The 17250-nt window shown below is 43.9% G+C and overlaps 1 protein-coding gene across 7 annotated transcripts in view; it reads right to left on the bottom strand.

Moving 5' to 3' along the window:
• Positions 1-246: 246 nt before the first annotated feature.
• Positions 247-17250, bottom strand: part of TBC1D1 (TBC1 domain family member 1) — a 197340-nt gene continuing 180336 nt past the window's right edge. For 6 of the 7 annotated variants that reach the window (XM_016140711.2, XM_036227602.1, XM_016140713.2 and 3 more), the window contains 3 exons: positions 12657-12826; positions 5899-6072; positions 247-2124 (listed from right to left, as the gene is read on the bottom strand). In XM_016140711.2, the coding sequence (XP_015996197.2) occupies positions 1924-2124; positions 5899-6072; positions 12657-12826 (545 nt within the window). In that variant the 3' untranslated portion in view covers positions 247-1923. Of the gene's footprint in view, positions 2125-5898; positions 6073-12656; positions 12827-17250 lie in introns of those variants that run through there. The other variant, XM_016140716.2, reaches the window with a different exon arrangement.

The following is a 17250-nucleotide window of genomic DNA, read 5'->3' as shown; positions in this document are numbered from 1 at the left end:
TGGCACGTACAACTGATGGAGCTGGTCTCATTGGTGCCACATTCACACCCCGTGTAGAGGTGTTACTACATAACAAGCACTTGGGTAGCAATACTAAAAACACAGGATGCCAATACTCGGAACGATTTCACTGATGGTTAGGTAATATTCGCACTTTGACCTAGAGGTATTCATGAAGCGTCCCTTCACTCCAGGGCTGAAAAGCAAAAATCCGAAGTTAAAAAAACCAAAAAACCAAACACCATAAAAGTGTGACCATGAATTGTTTTATTGCTTTCTTATTTAATGCAGAGTCAATGTTTTGAGTAATGGTCATAAGATGTCCAAATTTCAACATTATTAAACATTCAAACAGTAAAACATGGAAAGAAGCACTCAAATGTGAACTTCTTCAAGTTATATCTGATGGGACCACTTGGGATAAAGGCTGCGGGGCTCATCATCTTGGTTTATGAAGAGAACTGCTATCCTCTGACATGGGGAACAGGAGAGTCCCAACTCTCGACCAAGTGTTTAGGCACTGGGGGCAGCACGTTCATCTCCCTCTGAAATGTCTGGGGAGATTTATATTGACTTCAAATATGAAAATCCTTCCTTTCACCTCGAGCTTAAAAGTGACGCCCACGACTGACAGCGTCAAAAGAAACTCCTGTGGAATAGAAGATGTGGTTACAGTGATAAAGACCAGAAATGATTCTGCTGTCAAGAAAGTGACATGTGCCCACACAGTTCTCCTCTAACCCATCCTTTGTAAGAAAACCACCTGTTCTGAGAGAGCACACGGCAGAGGCCATGCACAGTGACCAGATGAAACCGCAGCCACCGTGAACGGCTTCTTGCTTGTTGAAGGCACAGGGTCCTCATCATCCTGAGGCGGGGTGGGGGTTGCTGTGTTGCGAGTTATGTTCAAAACACACATCCTACCTCCAGAAAACTGCTCTCAGCTACCATACATCTGATTGCAACTGCAGGCTGATCTCTTTTTTGAAAGTCTCCGAATCTCTGGCACCCCTAAATAGCCTGATGTGGCCTGCTACTTCTGCAAGGAATTAAATTCCCAAGGGGTGGTGGAGACTCACGGGGACACACAGCTGCATTACATCATATATCAGGCAAAAATAAATACTCGACTCTACAACATGGATACGAAACACCATAAAGAAATAAATATCTCAGACACTGTAACTGTAGGTCACATGCTAGCAATACCTGGTAAAGTCTAAAAAAATGGTGATTTTCCCATAAAACATTTATCTACAATGACTCTGATCAATGCTTAAGGGCTAAGCAAAAAATGTATGAAAATACTATTTTTTTAAAAAAAGAAATTTCATTAAATACCAAAGGTAGTGATCAAATTTAAGATGTTATATTTCGATAAATCACTTCTGATCTTTCTTGACAGTCACCTTGGCCTTCCACAACACAAATGGACAAAGGCTGAGTGTACGCCCTGCCAGTGATGCTGAGGGTGCGGCCACACCAGCCCTCCTTGGAAAAGTGACGGACCATCATCTCTGCCAGAGGAATCACCTTGGGCCCTTCCAGCGTCTGAAATTCCACTGTATTATGAATGCTCTTTACAAACACAGTGATATGGAAAAAGGAAACATAAAGGCGTGTTTATTCGTGTCCATGCCGTCTAAATCTACTGACTACAGCAATTAGAACTGGAGAAGGGACCGTCTGGAACCCAAACAACAACAACACCACCAGGACGTTCGCGCCCATGAATTGCAAGTTTTAGTTCGGAAGAACCTGTGTGCCGGTGAGCCAGTTTCCTCCCTGAGAAGCATGCTCCGCGCTTCCTTCTCTCCCTCCAGCACCTTCCGTCTCTCTCAGTTAAGGCCTGGACAGTGTCAGGATGGTGTCACAGTGCCTCCTCCAGAGCCGCGCCCTGGCGAGGTGCTGTGCCCTGTGCTGTCAGTCGCCCGTGGGCTCGGGCTGGGTGAGGTGAGGCTGTGGAGCCGTCGGCTCTGCCGTCGGCCTCCGAAGCTCTTCCACTGTCTGCAGCAGGGCTGCCCTCTCCAGCTCTAAGGCAAGCGTGGCCTGCTTCAGCTTGCTTTCGCTGCTCAGGAGCTTCTCAACTGTGGCTTCGAGGCTTTGAATCCTACTATTTGCCACCTAAAGAATAAAAGAAAAAGTAAGAATATAATTGCTCAGTGATGACACAGGGGGATCCACTGTATGCTCTGCTGTCTGGACTTGGGCACACCATAGAGCCATATTTTAGCAGAGAGGCATCTGCGGTTTACGATCAGTTCTTCTGGCCCCACGGGAAGACTACATTTCCTAGGTTCCCTTGCAGGCAGGCTGAGCCACCCTGAGATCCTTCAGCATTTTCCTCCCCTGTCGTGGCTACTTTGGAAGCTGTGAGTTGAGATGGTGGCTTCACAATGCAGAGGGAGCCCAATCTCCAAGTCACCCACCACAGGGACACCAGCTCTGATATAGCCAAAGGACACTACGTGGAGAAGACATATAGCTTTGGGCACAAAAAGACTTCTATTTTGCTAAGCTACTAAGATTTGAGCTTTATTTATTTCTATAGTACAGCCGGGCCTATTTTAACTACTACATATATTTATAGGTACAAACTGATTTCAGACTGACGGTCAATATGGATTCCATGTAAAGGCCCAAGTAGTAATAGCTCTCTAATCTGAAATTCTTTTTATTTTCCTTACAGTAACAAGGTATCACTAGGTCAAAGAACATGGGCATTTTCCCTGAAACATGGGTGGAGTGCTCAGAACGTCTGCGTGTTCTGCTAAGTGGCTCATGTGCAAGGCCTAGTCACCACTGCCGCAGAGCCAAGCAGTGTCCTTATGTCCGCCTGGTCTACACCTTCTGTACCAAATTAATGTCCGGTAGGCAGAACTTCCAGGTGTTTCTCTCTCTAGTGCACTCAGGCAGGCTTCCCAGGCAACGAGTGAGCTGGCTCCAGTGAATCTGAGGGGCTTCCTGCGAAAGCCACAGAAACCCCGGCCTCTATATTGCCGTCCCACAGGCCTTTCTGGCCTGTGCCTCACTCAGCTCATGGCTACATTCTGTGGGCTGCAGTCACTGGGTCACTGAGGCACTGCTCTGTCTCGTTAATACAGTCCAGCCCTCTCCATGTCCCCATTTATTTTAGATGGGGAAAATGGTACACAAACACACACACACACACACACACACACACACACATTTATTCCCCTCATTTTCAAAACAAGGGAAACAAGTTTTTGAACAAGATAACACTTGTACCAGACAGACAATACATGACTCAAAGTCTAGCTCTGGCTGTGCCACTGGAACACTCAAAATAGAAGGGAAAAAAGATGCTAAGTTCGTCAGCTCACCAGGCAGGGGGTGGGCACGTCTGGTGTGCATCTCCAAGCTCTACTCTCTGATCCCGACCCATGGGCAAGGCCTGGGCCACGGCCCATCTCGCCCCGCCGTGTTCTCAGGTGTGCTGCACAGCTTAGCAGCGAGCTGTTCTGCACGGCCATTTACTGTTCTGCATTACAGTCGGGTCTCCTCAACGGGACTGAGGCTCTTTCACGGAAAAAAACACGTCTTGTCCTGTACATGAGTGAGGCCTCGAACAGCACCTAGCTCATGGGACCTCAGTGACTTTTAGTTGATTGTTAAGAAAAATGTATTTCCATTACTTGGCACCATCTGACATGTCTATGTAATCATCTTATGTGTGCAACTGGACAAAACAGGTTAATAGTTTGGTATTCAGTTGCTAGACAACATTCTTAAGCATGTAATAAGAACATAAATGGGATTTTGGTATGTCTAACAACAATATGGACAGAACAAAGCTGGAAAATAGGTCAATTTTGATACTTTGTCAAAAAAAGATTTATATTAAAAAAAAATAGACGCTGTATTAAACACCTATCCTTGCGCTCTGAAACTGTTTTAAAAAGGTATGAGTCTCACAGAACTTAACATAGTCTGACTGAAAGGCAGTAAATCCGTGTGACTCACAGAAGGTAATGGGCAAACTATATGCAAACACCCACAAATTGACACAGCACAACCTAGTCCCTGCTCCCACTCTTTGAGAGCAGCAGTGTCTTATGGGTCCTGGTGGCCCTGGCACCAGCCCAGCAAGAACTGAGTAAATACCGGGGAGCTGGTGTACGCTGCAGTCCTAAAGGCTGCCTCTGGGCACACGTGGAGCCACTGGGCCAGAGAAAGAGCATGCCAGGGAGAGCGTCCGTCAGTACTACTACCGTCTGATGCCTTTCTCGAGGATAGTAGGTACCGAAGCAGCTTTTTACAACTCCCTTTCTTCATGAAAAGGGACAGTATCACAGAAGTGACATAAAATTACTCTCTACCCTTCATCCATCTATCCATCTCTGTCTCTCTCTGTCTCTGTCTCTCTCTGTCTCTCTCTCTCTCTCTCTCTCTCTCTCTCTCTCACACACACACACACACACACACACACACACACACACACACACACAACCTGGGCATTAGCCCAATAAAAGGAACCTTTTATTTGAGTACTGCCTAGCTCAATAAGCCAAGTGCTTCAAATGCAAATCTGAGCTTTGTTAGAAATGTTTCCATCACATCATATTTCGGGGACTCACTGTTTGTTAGGAAGTCATTTAAAATTACCCCCTACGCTGTAGACCCAGGCCAGATAAGGCTCCTTATCCCCTAGAGCCTTCAGGCTACAGCTGAGATGTCCTAGAGAGACTGTACACACACATATTCTCAGTTAGGACATCTCGATCTTGTGGGGAGGAAAGCTGCTAAATTTCCGAAGGTGACAGGTAGTTAGGACTGGGTAGGAAAAGCATGTTTCTTTGTTCCTCTATAGTAAACATCTACTAGGGTCTACTGGGACAAATCCCTGCTGGGAGATATGCATTTCAGACAAGGGTTGACTTCTTAGGCTCTCAAACACTGGCCTTTCTCATACCATCGCCAAGCTTATGTCTGCAAAGTGGCAACTTACTATGGAGAAAAATAAGAGGCTCAGATCAGGATGGAAAGCTTATTCTGAGATCAGCCCAAGAACACCATGAAATACATACTTGGGGGAAAATATGTACTTCTCTCTCTAGAAACTAAAAACAAATAAATAAATCTTTTTAACACTCCACAAACAATTCCTTAACACTGACGGCATTACTACCTATTTACGATGTCCAAAAAGTTCCATCTTATTGGTAAAGGAGCTATGCTAAGCACTCTTCTTTTTAGGTATTCTTCTCGTCCTTGTCACACAAATGAGGGACAGCGTGGGTGAGCAACACTGGACCTGGGAAGACCAAGTCTCCAGGCTGCACCTCTTGCTTCCCGTCACCCTCCTGTGTGCAGGGTCTGTGTCAGCGTTTTCACAGTAGGTCCTCATCCGCACTTCTCTGTGTTAAAATAGAAGCTTCTAGAATGGAGAACTGTGTCCTTTTAATCAAACCTTTGTATTTGCACCGAGGACTCAAGCGTCACGATCACGTGCTCTGGTTTATTTTGTGAGGTAGGTTTTGGTGTCACTTTCCTCCCTTAATATCATTCCATGGACCTAGCTGGTTTTGCTCATGGAAACTCAAGCCTTAGATTCTGTCATCATTATTCAAAGCACAATTGCTGGACTTGGCTAAGCGCACCAGGGCATCCTGAACTCAAGTTCATCTCGAGGCCTGCCTCCTAAAAGGCCAAGTGCGGAAGCAGCCTCCAGGACAGTGTGATCTCAGCAAAGGATAATCTGTCTGCTCCCTAATAAAAAGGCCCAATTCTTCCGGGATACCTTTGATCCAAACTGTAAACAGACCGGGGACAGAAAGGTCTTGCGGTCATGGGAAAACTCAGCCTGCTGGTGCCTTTGGTGAGTTAATGAACGACCACACACTCGGATTCAGAAGGTGCTTCATAAATAAGCTCTACCTGCAGTTGTTCGAGAAGGTCAAGGTTCTGTTTGCGTAAGCTGCTGTTGGTTTTCTCTAATTTGTCCATTCTTTGGTTGTCACTGAGAGGAGAGGAATCGATAAGTTCTTCTTGAAGGACGTGGTACTCGACTTCATAAGCTTGTAACTGTTTAGAGATGTCCATCTCAAACACCTGTTAAATACAGAAAAGGCATCAGGCATCGGAAATGAGAAAAATCACACACACACACACACACACACACACACACACACACACACAACCATGTCAACAAGCAGCACCCACCAAACACTTACTCTATGCCTGGTACTATTAGTGATACATAAGGAAAACACTCCGCTCTAAGAAGGTAATAATTTTACTTAGTAAAAAAGGCTAGAGAAAGCATTTAGAAACAAACCTAAGATAACAGTTAAGTGTGGGTCTCTGATACTCATTTTCCAGAAGCCAAAATCTTATTTTAAAGAGGTTTACAAAAATTTATTTTTAGTTCTTATTTCAGTACATATTTCCTTTTTCTCTGAAAATTCTATTAGTTTAGCTATATCAGCTATCAGTCAAAGGGAGGAAACAAAATAAAACAAAAGAATCATAGCCCTACTTGCCCAGTCACCGAGTCAAAGTTTAATTATAGTTCAGTTGGGTTTTCAGAGTTACAAGAACAGCTAAGTAATGGAACTGTTTATTAAAAACCCTTCTTTGCACACAAGACATGCAGAAATGAGCCAAAACCTAAATGTCACCCACACAGATGAGTGAACACGAAACAATGCCTGAGCTGCCTTCCTTCCCATAATAGTAACAGTGATGAAAAAACCACCCGTGTGAAAAACAACCCCAAGTGCACAAGTGAGTGAGTGGCTAGAGTCTGGACTTTCTCTCGGTGAGTGAGCTTGATGGAAGCAGGGCTGAAGAGGGGGGTGGAGGGCGGAGGGCAGAGGCTACTGCCCCCGGCATCTCCTCTCTTTCCCAGTGTTTGTGTGGGATCACCCCACAGGGCTGTGCCTCTCAGCACAGGAGGTAAGCCCCGGCCTGGATCTGGGGGAATCTGAGAATTCAGTTACCATATCAAAAAAGCCAGCATGATCAGAACACACATTTAGAGCATGAAGTTAGACTTTACAAGGGCACAAATGGCTATTCATTGCATTTCCTTCAGAAAGAAAGGCCAACAGAGTTACAATCAATGAAAAACTCATTTCCTCTGATGACACGCTATTCGCATGCAAACACCAATGAGTCCTATCTTCCCTGAAATCAATTTTCAAGAGCAATGTTTACTTGCTCACCATTCCCAACAATCTTATTTTCTCTTCCTTAAGATTAATTTCTCAGCTTCCTGGGTTTCAATTTAATTCAATGGATAATACTAATTAGGCACAAAAATCGTTCTGACGAAAAACAAATAACGCATTGTATTTGTGGTGTGTGTGAGCAGTTCACCACATTCACCTGATTCTCTGCCCTCCCTCAGTGACCTGAGGTCAGCAGAGATTATCATCTCTATTTTCAGTGGAGGAAAATAACTCAGAGGCTTTGAGTCAGACTCAAATCCGGGGCTCCACTGTTGCGTTCTTGCATGATCTTGACTAAGTTACTTGACCTCTAAGGTCAGCCCAAGAACACCGTAAAATCCATACTTGGGAGAAAATATGTATTTTTCCCAGGATCAGTCTGTGGCCTCCCACGTGGGGGTGATACCACCTACTTCCCAGCGTCACAATGGGAATTACACGACACAACTCACGGAAGTTCCCAGCACACGCCTGGCAAGTTGAGCAGGTGCTCACTTAGTGGAGGGACTTGCTTCCACACATTTGTGAAACCCTCACATTCAACCTCATGCTTCAGCAAAAATTACAAAGGACACCCCATCACGGAATATCTGAATAGCTCAAAAAGAGTAAAAACCACCAACATTAAAACCGAGATTGCTGTGGCATAAGATGTGTAATAATAAATATGGTGCAGAATAAATGTCGTATACACAGTTACTTTTTCTCTTCCACCACGATTCATTTTTAAATCAGCTCCTAACCTGGGAGCAAAACCTCTGGCCTTTTACACAGATTGATGATCTGCCAAGGCTAATGGCTCTCAACTGTGCCCAAAGCTATAAACCCTTTCGGGCCTCCATTAAGCCCTACGAACCATCTTGGGTCATAATCATCTCTGCTTAATTGCATCATTATCTCCTGGCAGTCCAAATACTCAGAGCCCTCAATTTTGTAGTCTGCCCCAGAATTTATCCGCTATTGTGGCCGTGTGTGGCTGGTCGTTACAGGAGAGACCCAGTTCTCAAAGAAGGCTTTTTCAAGTTGTCATATATTCTTTATAACCATAATTATAAATGGCTTCATGGTATTCTACCAACCCAACATAGAACCATGTTAATCTATTCATCATATGTTGTATATCCAGTTACTTGCAAGTTTTTGTTATAAATGACAACTCTAAATATCCTTGTACATATGGCTTTTCCCATATTTTGGATTATTTCCTAAGGATACATACAGTCCAAGAAAAGGGATTACTGAGTCAAAAGGTATGAATACTTTGCTGGCTTGTGATACATATTTCCAAAACTGCTTCCCAAATGGGAATAATTGATGTACGATGCCATTAGAAACACACGAATGTGCCAGATACAGTATACCTTTGGCACTGTGTGTTGGCATTAAAAAGTTTCCCTTGGTTGATCTAGTAGGTAAAGCACTGTATGTTATTTAAATTTAAATTTTGCAGGAAACTAAGTACTTTCCCAGATATTTGTTTACTAAATGGTGTTCTCTTTAGTGAATTGTCTGTTTATGCTCTTGGCTCCTGTGGTATTGGAGACTCAATGTTTCTCTTTGCAGTCTGTGGACACTCTGTATAATAAGCCATTAATCCTGATGTCTGCAGAACTGGGCCACATACTTTCCACCTTCCTAACCCCCAGAACCCTCACCGCCCCCCCCCTTGTTGGTCTCAGTGGCACACCAAGGGCTGGAGAGGGGAGCAGTCTGCCCAGGTATCAGCAATAAGGGGGTGTAGTGACTATAGTAAATTTAAAAACAATAATAAACCCAACTAAAAGTTGCTCTGCTTTTTATTATCACCACATGTGAGCAATCCTAAACAAGCCTGTGGTAAAATAAAACGCCCCTCCCACCACGCCCCACCCTCTTGGTGGGCACTGACTGGCCTTTATAGAAAGGACTCCTTTTCAACAGTGCGAACTGCCCAAGTGGTGAGGGCTCCTCCCAGGGGCAGAGGCAGCTCGCTGCAGGCTCTGAGGAGCACCTTTTGGACAAAGGGACCTTGTTAAGATGCTGCTTTCCACCCCACAAGCTCAAATAGAACAGAGAGCGGCCCAGTGTGTTTACAATGAAGTTGCCCACAGCGGAGCTTTTCGAATGTTCTCCTGTGTGTGAATGCCCAGGAGATCTTGTTAAAATACAGATTCTGATTCAGCAGTTCTGGGGTGTGGCCCCAGATTCTGGATTTCTAACAGGTTCCTATGTGATACAGTGACAGTGCTGGCTCGGGCCATCCTTTAACAGAGCCTAAGGGATGCTGAAATCTCTGTTTTCCTTCCTTACACGAAACTGAGACTGCGTAAGTAGACGGCACTCACCATGACAAGAACACGAACCTGACATCCTCTGAGTTTGTTTATTCCCAGGGTTTCCCCCACTCGAGTTAGAGGATTTTTACGGTTTCTATTCAATGGACAGTCAAGTCACACTGAGGAACCCCACACGGCCTTCAGAGACCCTCTTCCCTCTGCCCTGGACTCTCAGCTCTTGGCCTGTCCACACTGAGCCAGAGTTCCAGAGCCCTATTCTCAGCTACTGTCTCTCCCAACCTGGATGCAGACTGTGTCCCAGGTGCTCAGCTGTGACCATCTATAGGGCATTTAATGAAACGGATCTCACAGAGGACCACCCACCCACCCACAGACCAGTCTGCTCATCTTCTACCCTGTGGACCTCCCAGATTTGAGCCTGGGGGTTCTCTGACTGCAGAAGAATCATATTGTACCCCAGGCCTCATTTCTGAGTAGGATTTTAGACTAGAGCACCCCTTGGAGGGGAGAGGGCAGTGAGAGGGACAGAAAGTCTGACAGAGCACTCAGATGTCAAGTTCCAGATGGAAAATATGGGAGAGAAAGAGGGCAGAGAGCCACCTGGCATTGTAACTGTTTTCCTGTCAAGACTTTTGGCAGAATAAAAACCTGGGACCTAAAATGTAGACTTCTGTGTTCCCTACACTGCTAGTCCTCAGTCCCTAACCGTCCCCCTACGCCCCCTGTCAAACACACAAGCTGAACGTGTCGGGCATCTAGAATTTCTCTTTTCTCACTCCCATGCCTTTGCATATGCTGTGATCAGGAGTCAGCCAACTGCAGCGTCTGCACTGAATCTGTCCCACTGCATGTTTCTGTAAGTAAAGTTTTATAGCAACACAGTCACTTCATTCCTATCCATACTGTCTATGGCTGTATTCTAACCAAGGGCAGCAGAGACCTCATGGCCCATGAAGCCTAAAACACTGTCTGGCCCTCTACGGAAAGCGTGTGCCGACACGTCCTGGCACCTCCCTTTAGGCCCAGCTGAGCTGTACCCCCTCAGCTCTCAGCCCTCAGCACTCACTCCCTCAGCCCAGCTCCCGTAAGCCCTCACACAAGCACCACTGTAGCTCTGACCGCACTTGTAATTACTGGATCACACGCTTATTTTCTGCAAAGGATGGGCTTTGGTGTCAGAGAGACACGTCACATTCCTGGCTGTGCCACATTACACACGGTGTGGTGCGTGTTACTCTCTCCGTGCCCCGTCTATGAAAACGGATTATAATACACGTCCCAGAGTTGTTGAGGAGTCAGTGGAATAAAGGACGCCAAGTTCAAAACAGCTGCCTGAAACGAATCAGGTGCATGCACACAAAACTGTTCTCTCTCCATGTGCCCATGGCCATTCTTCCAACATTTAGAGTACCCGATACTCTCGGTGAGTATCCATATACACAAAGGGGGACAAAAATGAGAAAATGGGATTTTTTTTTTTAGAGTTCAATATCCAGGATGTAATCTGAATGTCAGCTGTGCAAGGTCAAGGCACTCACCGGGCACAGACTTGGTTTTAGGTAACCATGTCTCTGCGTTTGCCCCAGCAGCCATAAAAATACAAGTATATGCAATGGAAGCTCTGAATTCTGTATGAAATGCCAGAATTTAAGGAATCAAAAGGGTGGAGAATTCAGTATTAATATACAGGTGAAATAGAGAAAAAGCCTGTAATTAAATAACACCCAGAGGTACCTGGGGCTGTGAGTAGCTACGAAAACACTGTGAGGCCAGAGGACCTGAGTTTGAGACATTTCCTTTCCACTTTGCAGCTGGGTGACTTTGGGCCAGTTAATTAACCGCCTTGAGCCCTGAGTTCCTCATAGGTTAAAACCGTCTCTCCTCTCAGGAGTGCGGTCATGATTTAATGAGATCATATGTATTTCCAGATTCACAGAGAACCTGGCAAAAGCGGGGCCTCGACCAGCCAGTTATTCACATCAAGAGAAAACGTGCCAGGGCAGTAAAACGCAGAGAAAGGCAAAGCCCGTCGATGAACTGGATGAATGTGCAGAGGGCCGAGCTGCTCTCTGACACAGGTGTGCGAAACGTGCGGTGAGCCGAAGTGACACTTGGCACGACACCCTCCCCTGCTCCAGGCCACCTTGCTTCTTTTCCTGTGCCCAACACCTAAGGAGGGACAGCAAAGGAAATCACAAATGACGTCCCTGAGTGTGATCCACTGGAATAGCTGGATTCCTCTTGGATGAACAGAAACCCTCAGAATAAAGATTTAAAAAACAGCTTTATTTCACTATTTGTTTTCACCAAATTGCTCTTATGTTTTCATGATATTTGGAAGAGGTGAGGTAAGTTCTAGGCTTATGAGAGGCCCTACTACTGACTCTGCAGTGCCCGAGGCAGAAATCTCTTCCAGAACATTCTTAGCCATCTGGCCTCTGGAATCTTTCAGGGGTGACCTCACTCTCTGCTAAGCAGCTCAGTCCTTCATAGTCAGCAATCGTTATTGGAAAATACCTCCTTATACAGGGTCAAAATCTGCTCTCACTCCTAACCCAGACTTTGTGACACCTAACTGGTCTGGGTGTAATTACTGGCTCAATTCACTCCTCACCCCTAATGTTTCAGAGAGTAATGGTTCTATTGTACCCAGAAACCAGAGGTGCTGAACTTACGGATGTGAGAATAAAGTCTATTAACACACACACACACACGGAACAAGCTTATAGAAAATATATGCTCTATCACAACTCTGCTATCAAAGTTATCCTTAAAAAATTCCAAATACCATACAGCAGGAAAGTCAAAGCACTTATTTTCCACACTGAAAATTCCACACTGAAAAAATGTATGTACTTCAGAAGTGCACACGACTAGGTGGGTAACGCCTCTTAATCATAAGAAACGGCCGGTAATCTGTGCTGGTTATCACACCTGAATACTGCCACCATGTTGCAATGTGACATCTCACTATTACGCTCACGACATGTACACACTCTGACATGCATTTAATCACTAAGCACATACATAGTTGCGATGTGCCTCCTACATGCCGAGCACAAGAGATGCTGTCCAAAAGACAAAGTGATAGAAAATAAATCCTGCTTAAAAAAAAAAAAAAAAAAAAATCAAGCTTTCACATATCTCAGATTGCTTCAGCTTTTGGAAGGTTTAGGCTGAATCATACCTGATTGATGGTCTTTTCCATTTGCACCAAGCCCAGGTTGGGTAGTGTGTTTTTTATAAAGTCAACTATGGTTTCTAGGTTCTCATGCTGCAGAATCAAGGGCTTATGGCTTCCCAAGAGACTTAAAGCCACTTTAAATATGACCTCTGATCCCTGAAGAAAGAACATATCTGGGAAAACACAGAAATGCAAAAAGTTAAACCAGACCCGCTTCTGATGAAACGCCATTCCATTTCCTTTTCCCCATGTCACGGGGCAGGACAGAGGGAAATGTGATCCCAAACTGCAAACTTTTTTTTTTTTTAAAGCCTGGTATTTCAGATAGGGTTGTCAAGACAATACTGCAAACAATACAAGAAATATAGATAAACATACTGCTTGGCTTTTGCCAAAGATTCATATAAATCTTTTTTTTGCTCCAAAAATATATTAAATTCAAAACTACTTCAAAAGTTAAATTCAGAAAAAGATTACTTTTTATTAGTCTTTTTTTTTCTAGGAATGCTCTGAATTTTAAAGGAGTTACTAAAACATATGTTTTTATGAGTAAAACAAAGTTTTTCTGTATATAGCATCGGATACATAGCTTAAGATAAAGTTAAAAAAATCCTGTTTCCTCTATTTTGAAATAAAAAGTTGAATTAAAAAATCTCTAAAAATTATAAACTGTCTATTCAATTGCAAAAGTACATTATTAAATATTTAAAAATAGCTTAATAATGAAGTAAAAAAAATCTTCCTCAGAGGAATTTAAAAAACTTCGCCAGAGTTATTTTCTAGCTCATGCTATATATATTGTATCAATCCCAATACTGACTGCACACGGTGAGGCAACTGGGTGAGCAACCGGCCCTGACTCCCCCATCCCCACAGAGCTGACGCCACTCCAGGAGACAAACTGCCCTAGCATGAAAGCCCAGTCCTTAATTAATTGGTGGGTAACTAAATTCAGGCCAGTTACCTAACAGTTGGAATAAAAATATGAGATATAATTTTAAAGATGAGAAGATGAGAGAACATAAATCTAATGAGAGGCAACTGTCAATAGTTCTCTCTCTCTCTCACTGAAGGATAATGGAAGAGACAAAGAAGTTGTAAATTTCATCAAGTCAAAGAGGACAAAAGCAGGTGAGAGGAAGAATCCCAAGCATTGAGCCTCTCTTGGCAGTTTAGTGTGATGGCATGTGAAAGCCATTGAGAAACAGGAAAACAAAGGCTGGATGTTTTTGTGCAAATGACAAAGATGTCTAAGAGTGGTTTGAGGACAGCGAACGGGATAGTCCTAGGTGCCTAGTGGCTGGGTGAGCCCTGGTGATGCTCTGTGGCCTTCAAGAAGGCCGGCTGGGTGCAGCCTTAAGCAATGAGGCCACCAGGATCAGCCTGTCTCTCAGAGCTCAGGGCCAACTCACAACTGCTTGTGGTGCAGGGCGGCCCCACAGAACCAGAAAGGTCGAATGGCTGCCTCACTCTTTGGTTTGGCTGTAGAGGCTGGGGAGACAGATGAGAGAACTGATCATAAGTCTCAAAGTTCAGCTTCTTAGGGGGAGTATTATGTTTATCAAGGCAGTGCTATGAAAGAATATTCCTGTGAAACTTCTGCTTTATAAAATACACATAATTCACCACTACAGAAAATAAAAAGACCTAAAATAGACTACAATAAGATGTATTTTTAAACAGAAAAGTCGTTTCCAAAAATGAAACAAAGCAAGTTTGAAGATTCCGTGATTTAGACGCTAAAACTTCCTTTCAGTATGTGAACATTTATAGCTGGATAGACTGATGGTAGCTATCAGGATAAATATCAAGACGTTTTGGGCGGGGGTCCTGGGACTCGACTGCATTATCAGACCAATGACTTACTACAGCTCAATTTCTTTGGTCTCTGAGGGACAAGTATCTTGAAATTAGATACAGTATAACATCAAAGGCAATTAAATAATCATTGGGGAATTTTTCTGAGCATAATCAAATGTGCAATCCATATCTGCGGTCTCTTAAGGTCAACGATGGGTTTTCTAAGTTTAATTCCTTTAGGATTTTGGTTTTTATAACAAATCTACTTAGTACAGTGCTTCCTATGAGTCTAAACTCAGACTTTTCTGGACTGTCTGAAGAAAACAAAAGGAAGTTTGCAGAGGTTTTTTGTTTTTGTTTTTGTTTTTTTTAGCTCTATTGGTATGTTAACAGCCTATTTAATGTTTTTTTTTTAACTCTATTGGTTTTAACAGCCTATTTAATGTAATAAAAAAGAAATGTTATTTTCTAATGCTATTGCCAACACCTTAAGAGTATTCTTATCTGCTGAAAAGTTTCTCTAATTTAAGTTAACAAGCATTCACTGGACATCAAATACATGTCAGGCACTGTATGGGCACTGGGGAGTTAGCCACGAACAAAGAACAAAGTGTGGAGATACTAACAACCATTGGTTTGGTAGAGTTATGCCCAGGGTGTTATGAGAACAAAAGAGAAGAAAAAAGTCCAAGCAAAGTTGGCAGCCAAACTCAGTTTTGAAAAACCAACAGAAACTTCCTAGGCAAGAAGTCAGGGAATAACACTCTGAGCAGAAGGAAAAGAAGGTATCAATGTACAAGTGTGAAAGAACCAGGGAAGAGAATGGCAAGGGAAGAGCTGGGCCTGCAGGCGAAGGATGGGGCCCGATCCCCTTCTGCCAGGCCACAGCGCTCTAACTCTACCCAGACTGCAGCAGAGCTCACCGAAGGCTCTCTTCCTGTTTTTCTCAGTAGGTCCGTGGTAAGGAGATGATGTTAACAAGATTCATGTTATGGGTCTAATCCTTACAAGAGCCACTGCCGAGAGAGACCACGCTGACGCCTCCAGCACACTCACAAGTGTGCACTGCAGCTGCGAGACGCTCCATCACCAGCGCTTCCAGAGGCCCACTCCAGGTGCCCATCCTTCCCAAGACAAGCCAGCTGGTCATCTGTACTAGTGAGCATGGGAGAGCTCAGCCCCAGTAGTTTCTGTTACAACGGGGGGGGGGGGGGAGGTGAGAGGTAGCGGGGAGAGGGCTCAACTAAGTTCATCTGGGTACACGATGAAGAATGTGGCTGAAGGGTTGAAGGAAAGACCCCTCACAGATTTGCCTGGAGGAAGGGGCTCTGAAATATATCTGACTACACTTGGCAGGGGCAACATCTAAATCCTTTAAACAATGAGTGTATTTGTCTCCCTCTGGAAATTTAGAAAATTAAATGATATTTAGATAGCAGTGAAAAAAAAAATGTCACCTATAAACCCCACTGCCCCAACCCAATGATTTTCAGTTTTGCTCCTATTCCAATCTTTATACATTTACATTCTGGAATTGTCTTAAAAAAAAAAAAAGTGAATTAAATTCCCACATTTGAAAATCACTACACAAGAAAGCTTTGAGCCATCCCAGCTCAAAACACTGTGGCTGGCTGACTTACTTTCTCCTCTCCCTTTCTCAAGTCATCTAGAAACAGGCAAAGAGTTTTATCAGGCAGGAAGTAAAGGGAACCTTAATTCAGCTGACTTCACCACTTTGCAAATTATTTGCTGAGAACAACGCAAATAACTACTTTCCTTTGAAGACACTTCAGCAGCCCTGTTATTGTGTTAACAGGTATGGGAACTCTATTAGAAACTCCCCATGATATAACAGTGTAATTTTCCTGTGGGGGAAATGATAAATGCCAAGCACAGTGGCCAGTAAGCAAATTCATACTGCATTTCCTCTCCAGCCACCTTTGTCTTTGTCAAGGACGATCCCTCTCCTTAACCTTCTCCACAAGGACGCAGTCCTCTGGTTTTGACTCCCCCACATTCCTACCAGGAACAGGTAGGAGGGAAATGAAGGATGATGACAGCCTTGAAGTAGAAAAACAGCACAGACTGTGCGAAAACTCACTTAATCACCAACCACTCTACCGCGTTACCCAAAAAGAGCCATTTTTCCCAGTGCAACGAACAATCCTGTTCGCCCAGTTTATCTCAGTCCTCAAGCCTCTCTGAATCCTTCCCTATGTTACAAGTGGCTTCTGTGTTTTTTGCCTAACCCTTAGTTTTTATATTCCTCCTCCTCTTTTATGTACTTGGTTGCACATCCTATAGAAAAACTTCAGAAGCCTAATACCGCAGCCTCTTCTTCCATGAGAAGCAAGCCAGGTCCTATTTCTCAGATTTTTTTCCCCCCGAGACAGACATTATTAGGAGGAGGACAGAGCCAGCAACTCTTCCGAAACCCCTCTACATCCAAACTGGAAAAATACAAGAGGAGGCTATTTAACATTATGTGACACCCAGACAGAGCCGATATTTAGAAAAGTGTGATGATTACTAGATGAAGGTTAAGGTACATACACGATGGGCAGCTATCCCTTCAAGTCGCATAAACTTGATGTGAGGGAACCTATTGATTAATATACTAGCTATGCTGACTGCAAGCTGAGAATTCTTTACTTACATATGAAATAGTGAGTAGTTAACAAAGATACATTTATTTTAAGAGTTTATCCAGGCCGAGAGGCTTATAACAAAATGGGCTTCGGGCCAAAAAAAGTCTACAGCGTTTGACTGGCAGGCTTTGGGATTTAAAACGAAGCTA

This window comes from Rousettus aegyptiacus, unplaced genomic scaffold, assembly GCF_014176215.1.
Source record: "Rousettus aegyptiacus isolate mRouAeg1 unplaced genomic scaffold, mRouAeg1.p scaffold_m13_p_10, whole genome shotgun sequence".
In the NCBI taxonomy this organism is placed as follows: domain Eukaryota; kingdom Metazoa; phylum Chordata; class Mammalia; order Chiroptera; family Pteropodidae; genus Rousettus; species Rousettus aegyptiacus.
Note: the sequence above shows the minus strand (reverse complement) of the source record. Positions and strands in the feature narration are given on the sequence as shown.